Source organism: Megalops cyprinoides, chromosome 4 (assembly GCF_013368585.1).
Source record: "Megalops cyprinoides isolate fMegCyp1 chromosome 4, fMegCyp1.pri, whole genome shotgun sequence".
NCBI classification, from domain to species: Eukaryota; Metazoa; Chordata; class Actinopteri; order Elopiformes; family Megalopidae; genus Megalops; species Megalops cyprinoides.
The window spans coordinates 22,500,723-22,510,650 of record NC_050586.1 but is presented as its reverse complement, the minus strand read 5'-3'; the positions used below and the strand labels follow the sequence as shown (position 1 = coordinate 22,510,650).

At 38.7% G+C, this 9,928-nt stretch overlaps 2 protein-coding genes across 2 annotated transcripts; one reads left to right on the top strand and one right to left on the bottom strand.

The window, feature by feature from the left end:
• Positions 1-2,059: 2,059 nt before the first annotated feature.
• On the bottom strand, positions 2,060-3,052 carry LOC118776158 (trace amine-associated receptor 7g-like). The gene is made up of 2 exons (XM_036526268.1): positions 2,187-3,052; positions 2,060-2,099 (listed from the first exon to the last, which is right to left on the bottom strand). The coding sequence occupies exons 1-2, from the start codon at positions 3,050-3,052 to the stop codon at positions 2,060-2,062; spliced, it is 906 nt and encodes a 301-aa protein (XP_036382161.1).
• Positions 3,053-8,868: 5,816 nt separating this feature from the next.
• LOC118776157 (adenosine receptor A2b-like) lies at positions 8,869-9,723 on the top strand. Its single transcript, XM_036526267.1, has one exon. The coding sequence runs from the start codon at positions 8,869-8,871 to the stop codon at positions 9,721-9,723; it is 855 nt and encodes a 284-aa protein (XP_036382160.1).
• The last annotated feature ends 205 nt before the right edge of the window (positions 9,724-9,928 follow it).

Genomic DNA, 9,928 nt, shown 5'->3' with positions numbered 1-9,928 from the left:
CCCCCCCCCCCTTAAATTTAAACAGTGTCAAAAAAGGACAAACATTTCTGAGCTACTGTCAGAGCTGCTTGCGCTTGTGTGTGAATGGCACAGCCCCTTGCAGCTCCCTGACCCATACAGGAGGGTGACAGGCCTGACTTGCCTATTTATGTCCATGCACAAACATCTGGATCCCATAGCAACTGATTTGCCTCTGGTTCATGTGGTGCTGAGTTGACGCCTGTTTGGTGGCGGTGGTGTGTTCACAGGATTCTGAGCATAATGCTACAGCCAATGGCTCATCCAGCCCATCTATTGAGCCTTCTGGTTTCCTGAGAAGCTCAGCCTGGTAATGGGGACCGCATGTAGTTCATATGAAGTGTAAATATGAGTGGAAATTGTAGAGTACAGAGAGTACAAGAAATGTAGAGTGTTGGGGTAAAAAAATTTAAAGTCCTTTGATGCTGTAAAACTTTGCGGAGATGAAATATATACAGAATATTACAGACTGAAACTCTGGAATATTTCAGTTATGAAGAGGATGTTAAAGTAAGGAAATTGTTATCCAGGATAACTGAAAAAAGAACTAGTCAATCTCTTTTTTCAAATACAATAAGCAATAAATAGCAGCACACTATGCATATATGCCACAAAGAGAAAAGAAATGTTTCAGGTAAAGGTTGAAAAGTTTCTTCACAGCTGATCTGATCCACTGAAAGCACAGCATTCATTCAAGAATCAATACAACAAGATTTAGGCAGATGTTTTCCATCATATCTGAAATGCTGACATCAGGGCGAGACCTGAAATTTTCTGCCATGACAATAGCTGCAAAATTATGGCATGCAGGTCTCAGTGTGAAAAAGTATGATTCTTGTTTTTTTCTGGAATAAAAAAACAAGAATGATATTTTTGTTTATGAACAATATGACCTTTAAATACAATTACACATAACTATGCTATGTTTAAGTGTGTACATTTTTTCCTGTTGTATCCAATTTTCTCTCCTATAATCAGGGATGTAAATAAATATGGCACTGTAGGGCAATGTCAATTATATATGTATTTTGTCATAAATATACACAAATTCCAATTTTAGGTCTATGTTATATACTTACATTTTTAGATTTTTTTTTGGTTAAATAGGAAGATATATATAACATATATTTAAGGTGGCACTTAAATCGGAAAAAAATTACATGTAGTCTACATCTGACCTTATTATTGGCTTTACATTTGACATCGCATAGGTATATATTGGAAATTAAAGTACTGCAAAAAAAAATTGATTCTGTTTCTGCGTCCCACTGTTCCCACTATTGTCTTTAATGTGAATCAAGGATGTGCACATCACCTTTTTAATTATGAGTTATTGTTTAGAGGAAGGGACAAATGAGTGAGAATTACTGAAAATGACAAAAACTTAATTTTACTAATTAAAAACCAAAAACGTAATTTTACGATTTTTCCCCCCTAATAGCTTCTTATTTTATGTGCACTGAATTACCCAGTAATTACCATGATATATGTCTGTTAATTCATACTAGTAAATCCTCAGTCATCTTAAAATTTTCAAAGAAACACGAGTAGAAGTTTCTGATGCTAATAAGTAGTTTATTCTTATTTTCTACAGTATAAATACGTGTCTTACAGTGTATGTTTTAAGGTTTACAAGTATAATTTTAGAAAATGGCTAACAAACATTTAAGCAAACTTGTTCTTTGCCCCAAATTACATTACGCATTTCTAATGCGGTTATACTGCAACAAGACATAAATTGTCCAAGGGAGAGTCTCTGGATATGCGCAGAATAAATAACAAACTACATACTCATACGCGCAGTTCATGGTGCGCAGTTCCTGAGGGCACACTGTTTCGGTGCTGTTGTACCTGCTTATAATTAAAGTCAAGAGACAAAAGATCGCCGATGAACGTATGCTTTTTCGTGTAGATTTAGAGTTTCTTTAAATCAAAGTGGCCTGTTCATTTGCTCACACAGGACATGAATGTGGACCACAACAGTTGAGGCCTCTGCCGTTTCTTCCACATTTTCAGGGAATTTTCCGACTTCACATGGTTTCTACTTGTCAAAGATTTCATCTCCATCGTCAAAATCAACGCTGTATCGAGAAGAAAAAGAGAATATATCCTTATGTTTGAATGCTCGGCTCCAAGCAAAGATTTGCTGCGCGTCATATCTACCCTACCTTATTTTCCTCTTTGGACACACTCTTCCCCACACAGTTTTCTTCACAGCCTCGCGCAGCACCGGGCTCCCCCAGATGTACACCGACGGCGTGAGAAGTGCGTTAAATCGTGCCATGATGGCAAAGAGGTTCGTTGCTTCGTTCCTGAATTTCAGTCCATACGGAGTCGTCTGTTTCACAATGATATTAACGAAGGAGGGACACCATAGCGTTAAAAAACTTATAACCACAAATACTATGATCCTCAACGACTCCCGTTTGCTCTCCTTCTCAGCGCTCGGTGGATCTCGCGCAAGTTGGTATCTGGCAACTATGTACAGCTTTATAGTCATTACAACTTTAGTGACCACTACTATTTGCAAACTCAAAACGGCAAATGCGTTTATTTGTGCAGCTTTTGCAACAGGGACGACGGTTTGTATTGTTAATAAAAAATAAGTGTCAAACCAACTAAACAGACAAAATCCGATGACAACACGCCGCGTAATGTACCGACTGTAAAAGAAAGGATGGCACACAGCCAGGTAGCGGTCAATCTGTGCAAACAGAAAAGTAAGGACATTCACGCCAAGAAGAGTAGGCAGAATGTAATATGTACCGTTCCTTGACGGGTAACCCTCTTGTACATCAAAAAGACCAAGATAATAAACGGAAAACCCAGTGAGTGTGTCGCTAATGCTGGTGTTAAGCATGAATATGAATCTGTTTTGAAGTCGAAGGCCCTTTGTTCTCAATATCCCAATTACCACGGATCCAGAGAGCAGGACTGCACTAGTAGCGAACAGAATTTGGAAAAGAAAAATGAAGTAGTCTTCAGGACGGTCAAAGTCAAATGCAAGGGGAACAGTCGTGTTGAAAGAGATCATGGTGTCATGTAAGCTGTGCTGCAAGTGTTCAGTCAATCTAGACGACAGGATCTGTGGCGTTTTATTGTGTACTGGTTCCGACCTCTGGAGGCTCAATTTGAATTCGTTTCAGTCAGGAGCAGTCTCGGGAGGGAAAACGTATTTATAGCGACGTCTGTGGAAATATACCTTTAAGATGATAATTAACAAAAAAAAAAAAAAAAAAAAAAAAACACCCTGTGTAACTTGTCACCTTATAGTGAGAATTGTGGATTTGTAGCCTACTTCTCTCTGGTATCATCACTGAAAAGAACGATAGTGTTCTGGGATTTAAAAAGAAGTACAGGTTTAATTCAATGATAAGTGTCACAGCACTAGTACTTCCATTGAATCTAGTTTCGCCTCCATAGAACAGTTTAAACATCAGCATAACATTTTATTTACACCGTCATGAAAACAGACCTAATTCAACGAAACTGATTTGCTTTAGAGTTCATTGTGATGTAGGTTTCATTATGCAACACCGTTATCTGGACAAAAAATAACTATGCTAAAAAAAGCTTTACTGCGCCCCGTTTCAAGGGAACACCTCACCAGCTGCAGTGGCAGTATTTGAGAACACGGACATCATTTTACCACCACAGTCAGTTCATGTGAACACCTATTTCTTCCACTGGTTCAAGAAGTTTTAAATTTAACTTGGTTAGATACTATCGAAAACGACATTTTAATCACCAATCAAGGAGATGTTTATGTGTTTACATTTCCCTTTAGTTCTCTCCTCTGCTGTTTGCGCGCGTACTCACACATTTGTAAGAGTGTGAGTTGTGAGAATGTAGTTGAATGTGGAGTGTCATTTGTGAGTTACACATATTTGCAAGGAAAATTCCACGGTAGACGCAAAGAGACTTGATGAAAGTAGTATTCATAGCACATGCGTTTCCATTTGCTCAGCCTTAGCGACATCTACCGAAACAGTCATTTTAAATCCAAACCGTCATCAGTTTCAGAGCTGAGTTCCAGGCATACTCGCTAGATGGAGCGCGAGTCTCGTATGAAAAGCAATAATCACACTAAATCCACTCACTTGAGCAAGACTTGGTTATCGTATGAGACCTTCTTTTCATGACAATAGATAGCATGTGGCCCTAACTTTTTCTAACTACAACTGTGCTCAATCAGCGATAAACATGCTTCCATTTTTTCAGGTATTCAAAAAAGGAATGAAAGTAGAATATTTCTCGAAAACAATATATAGTCATAATTTTGGAATGTTTTCGTTATGTACAGGACATGTTTTTTTTTTCTAGATCTAAGGTTGTTTGCGATGTTCTCGTGATCAAAGCCATATAGAGCCTCGACTTAAGGTAAGAAACAGTCATGAGAGAAACACTTTGAACACGAAAATGTCTTTATTTTCAGCACTTACTCAGAGGTTAACTGTAACTATCCAGAAGTTAAAAAAAAAGAACTAAGAACTAAGCAGCTTCTCTCAAATATATTACCACAACACTGGCTGGCACATTAATGGCTATTCAGTTTCACATGGGTTCACAGTAAATTACTGTGTCGGGGAAACTAAAGCAGACCAGCTGAACAAATGAAACTATACTTGAACCTTTAAAGATTACTCTCCATTATGAAATGTGGATTTTGAACATTAAGAAGAGTTTGAACTTCACATTAGAAGATAGGAAGGTCTTTTAATTTCTTCCTCTTGTATTTACTTAGCTATTGGTTTAGTCATTTATTTATTTCATTCATTTTTCCTGGTTTTATCATTTTCAATTTTCACTATGTCTTTTGAACATAATTTCACTTTAAACAAAAGCATGGTGAGATTGCTGTTAATTTAAGTGAATCATGTTGTATTCAGTAGAGGTCACTATTCGAGATCACCAATTGACTAGAAAGTTTGTCTACCTACCTACATCATATCATAGTCCGTTAAACATCTAAGTGGCAGTACCATGAGACAGAAAATAATGATCCTCATTGTTAGATCCATAGTGTTAGTTAATAACACATGTTGAGATATATTTGTCATGCTAACTGAAAGTAAATATTTTACACTTTAATGGCCAGTTGGTACTTCTGTGTCTTCTTCAGATGTGACATGGAGACTACATGCTCACTGTTATCTGCTATTTTGCCTGACAAATAGTTAAGGCTATTTCATTTCATTCTGTGTGATATTTTAGTTAAAAACATTGAAGTTCAAAACTGATTAAGATGACAATGGTTTTATGTTAGAAAATATTTTAAGACAGATTTTAAAAAAGTGAAATTATTTGTTTGCATAAGTATTCAAGCCCTGTGTTCTGGAAGCTCAAAGTTTGCATAGATAAAAAATGGCCCTAATGAGGACACAACTGCCTTACCATTGGCCTCTACCTGTGAACCATTAAAGTAACTCTAACATGTTCTGGATAAATACCCACCATCTTTTTAAGGATCATTAGTCAGAATCTGAATCAGAATCAGAATCACTTTATTCGCCAAATGTATAGTGTACAGGGGAAATGTGTGAAAATGAAGACTAAAGAGCATTTTATGGAAGGCACAGACAAAATAATACAAATGCATAAATTGGGGAAAGGGTACAAAACAATATCCAAAAGTTTTTATATCCCAGTGAGCAGTTTTGGATCTATAACCAAGTGGAAGCTGCAACATAACACCCAGGCACTGCTTAGAAAAGCCCATCCCTCAAAACGCAGCACACAACCAAGAAGGAGACATGTGAGGCCAGTTTTTTTTTTCAGAGCTCTTGATATTGTTGACTGGTGCACCTTTACTCCACTCTCTGCTGCTGAACTCTGTAGCTCCTTCACAGCGATTGTTGGCTTCCTTGTGGCTTCTCTGACAGCTGTCCTTCTTGTCAGCCAGTTTCAAGGGTCCTACAGGGGAGAAGACACCAGATGAATGAGGTTGTACTAATTCTCTATCTGACAATTTGAGAGCCTGGCATGACAGAGTGCAACAGGAGATTTGTGATTATGTTGTCCTTCCCTCCTGTGACTTGTGGGTGGCAGTGTAGCATAGTGGTTAAGGCGCAGGACTCGTAACCGAAAGGTTGCCGGTTCGATCCCCGCTGGGACACTGCTGCTGTACCCTTGGGCAAGGTACTTAACCCACAATTGCCTCAGTAAATATCCAGCTGTATAAATGGATAACATTGTAAAGAACTGTAACCTATGTAAGTCGCTTTGGATAAAAGCGTCTGCTAAATGAATAAATGTAAATGTAAATGTAAATTACTGTGACGTTGGGAAGCAGTGTAGCATAGTGGTTAAGGAGCAGGACTTGTAACTAAAAGTTTGCCAGTTCTATTCCCTGCTGGGGCAATGCTGCTGTACAAGGCGAGGTACTTAACTGACAATTGCCTCAGTAAGTATCCAGCTGTATAAATGGATAACATTGTAAAAAAAAAAAGTATAACAAGTGTAAGTTGCTCTTGATAAGAGCATCTGCTAAATGCCAGTAATGTAAGGTAATGTAAGTTGTACTATTGTAGTTGGTGTATACAGTAATGCATGCAAAGAGGATGGGCCTTGACTCAAAGGTGAACATAAGGGTAGTGAGTGCTTCGTGGTCAGCCGTACCACTTCGCAAATGGTCACAAGCTCAGTCACAGTCAAGGCCTCACTTTCCCCAGCTGAGTACTTCTGTTCTGTGCAGCTCAGTGCATGGGGGGCAAAAGCCTCAAGTCCCTACACTCCCCCCACTAGCTGCAACAGAACAGCACACGCGGTTTCAGTGGAAGAATCTCAAGCGACCAGACTGGTAAAGTCAAAGTATGGCAGAGGTTTACTGTTTCAGTAGGTGGCTGGCTTTCTTAGAGGCCATGAAGGAAAAGACTCTTTTTTTCCAGGAGAAGTGAAAAATGAATACTGAAGCAAAAAAGCAAACATAGCCACTGTCTAGAAACAAAGAGAGCTGCACAGCAGTGGTTAGCTTGGAAACATGATGGCTATAGTATCTGACAAAGAGAGACAGGTTCCTTAGTCTGACGGCAGTGTTATCCCACAAAATCCATTTCCTGCATGGGAAACATACTCTTTCTTTAGTGTGAGGTTGTGTTGATTTGGTGCTGTGACTGTCTTCTGCCTCGGACTGCAGGCAGTCATGACTGTCATGATATCAACAGTTCCATGGAATTGTCAACTTACTGGTGTATAGCAGGAATAGGCCCAGGGGAGGCACTGAAAAGGTGCTCTAATGGCATAATATAGCTCTGTAAGTTTTCCTTTGCTTTGTAAGTAACTCTAGACAAAAAAAAAACATCTTCCAAATTAATATATGGAGATGTAAGTATCTAACCCTTACCAGAATATATAACTGTACAGCATAACATCCATAACATTCAACACAATGAATAAGGTAACAGAATTCACTGTTAAAGACCCCAATACTGAACCAGGACACTATACTGCAATTACATGTCAGCCACCTTCTTCTATTCTCACTCATAAGCTTCACACTAAGCCCATAACATCCTTCTATCCCACAGTAAGTTACAGTGGTTCAATAGGGAAATTGGGGCAAGAAGACACATGCAATCAAACTCAAATGACCTCGAACACAAAACAGAAGAAGAGTTGGTTGGGTAAATATATCCTCTCAGAAACAACAGAGGGTGAACACATACATTATCCTATCAAATGTTTTGGCACACTGATAGTTATTAATAAAACTTGTCTTTGTTCCAAGAAATTAATACTGCGTTGACCTGCTTTGACTGTCTACGCATTTCTTGTAAAAAGCTTGTGATAGTATCCTCTGCCCTTCACAGTGTGATTGGATAGTAAAAAAAATGTGTGATATATAATACATAGGTGTGAGAATGCATTGAGTTGCTTGTAATTGGAAAATAGTGTATTACGTTACCAAAAGAAGGCACGCACATTATTGCACACTGCATTGTGAAATTACCGATATGCATGGCTACTTGCTCATTCTGTGTTATGAACAACATTATAATCAAGGATTACCTTGCTACAGGGATACTAAAACACTTTGTTACTTAAAATGAATTATTTTGTTTTACAATAACATGGACATTTTATATATCCTTACATGTAGGCCTAATACTCAGCCTGTGAGTGTGCCTATACAGTGTTCAAAAAGTTATGTTCAGAGGTGGGCACCCCGGCTTCAGAAAGTAAAAGTCCTACCATGTATTTGTTTTAGCCATTCACTAAACAAGGTGATTTCACTAATTAGCTCCTCTACCTGGCTGAAGAGTTGTGCTAATTAAATTCAGCTGGTGTAGTGCATGGGTGGAACACATAAGTGGCAGGACTTTTACTTTCTGAAGCCGGGTGTCCACCTCTGGTTATGTTTGTGTTTACTTTTTATAATTGTACAGTTTCTGTAATGGCTTGTGATCGTATTGTGATGATTCTCGCTCTCTCTTGCATCAGAATATTGTTATTTTATTCCATAATTTACATTCTACCTTCATGCTGTATGACATTAGATGGTATTATAAAAGTGTCCTTTTAGTTTTATTGTTTTATAGTTTCTTTTGTGTCAGTCGTTTTATGTATTGACTGTAGTGGACAAGAAATATACGGTTCACCTTTGCACACCATGTTATTCTTCTTTTCGCGGTAAGATCTTTCCATGTTTTTTTTCTTCTGTATCTCTGGATATTAATTGGATTTATTGAGACCTTCCCCGGCTGTCCTCAGGGACTTTTCTCCCACTGCGTATGCTGGGTACCTTTGAAAATGTGGCACAAGCGCTGAGACGGGCCACATTCGCGCCTGTTCGGCAACTAATATTTTAGGTCAATGGACGATGGAATAACCGCTGTTTCTAATACAACAGGAATGAGGCTGTCGACAGTATTACCTCTAACTAGCTTTGGAAATGTGCTATTGTTCCTCTTCAACATAATACTGGCGTCTACGATTGTTTTTCTTAACGTTTCTGTATTTGTTTCCATTATGATCAATAAGTCACTTCGCAGCGAAAACCGATTTATGTATATGCTCAGCACTTGCTTAAGCGACGTGTGTTCAGGTGTTTCTTATTACTATGCTGGCGTACTTGACGTCAGGGACAGCTACGATTCTCCAAATAGAACTTACTTTATCGCTCCAACATTTCTGGGGCTTTCTTATATGGCAATTTTAGCAGCTCAAGCTGACAGATATCACGCCGTAAGCTCACCTTTCAAATACTCCCAGAGAATGACTCGCAATCGGACTCTACTGGTAATTTTAGCATATTGGGTTTACGCCTTCATCATCGTTGGGGTGAGCAACTTGGTAACAATGGGAACTGCCAAAAAGGTCACTAGCATCGGAACGTTTGCTGCAAACATTGTCACTGTAATTATAATGATAGGGCTCAATATTAGATTGTTCTTAATTGCAAAGTACCAGTTAAACAGGGACCCTCCCTCAGTGGAGAGAGAACAGAAGAAGTCGTCAATATATCTTATAATTCTGGTTGCTATATGTTTCTTAGGTACATGGCTACCCATATTCCTTCACATTATAGTCTGTAGCTTCACAGGATCCACTTGCTATGCTTTCAAAAACGAAGGCACGGACCCTCTGAGAACTTTGCCTCGAGTAAATGCAGTCCTCACTCCTATGTTGTACATTCGAGGTTGCACTTCTTTAAAGGAGACGCTTTTCAGCACAGTTTGGAAAACTTGCTGCAGAAGACGAAGGTAAGGGAAATCGCATGTGAACAGTTTCACGCATGCTCAGAAACTTCGCTGTACCTGTCAGACTAGGTTAGTTCTAAAATATGTATTTCCTGTGCCAGCAGCAACCGAGGTGCGCTTCATAATACTTTAATAATACTATTTTCTCATAACAATCCGCATACCAGTTCATGAGCTGGGGTCATCATCATCATCATCATCATTATTATTAT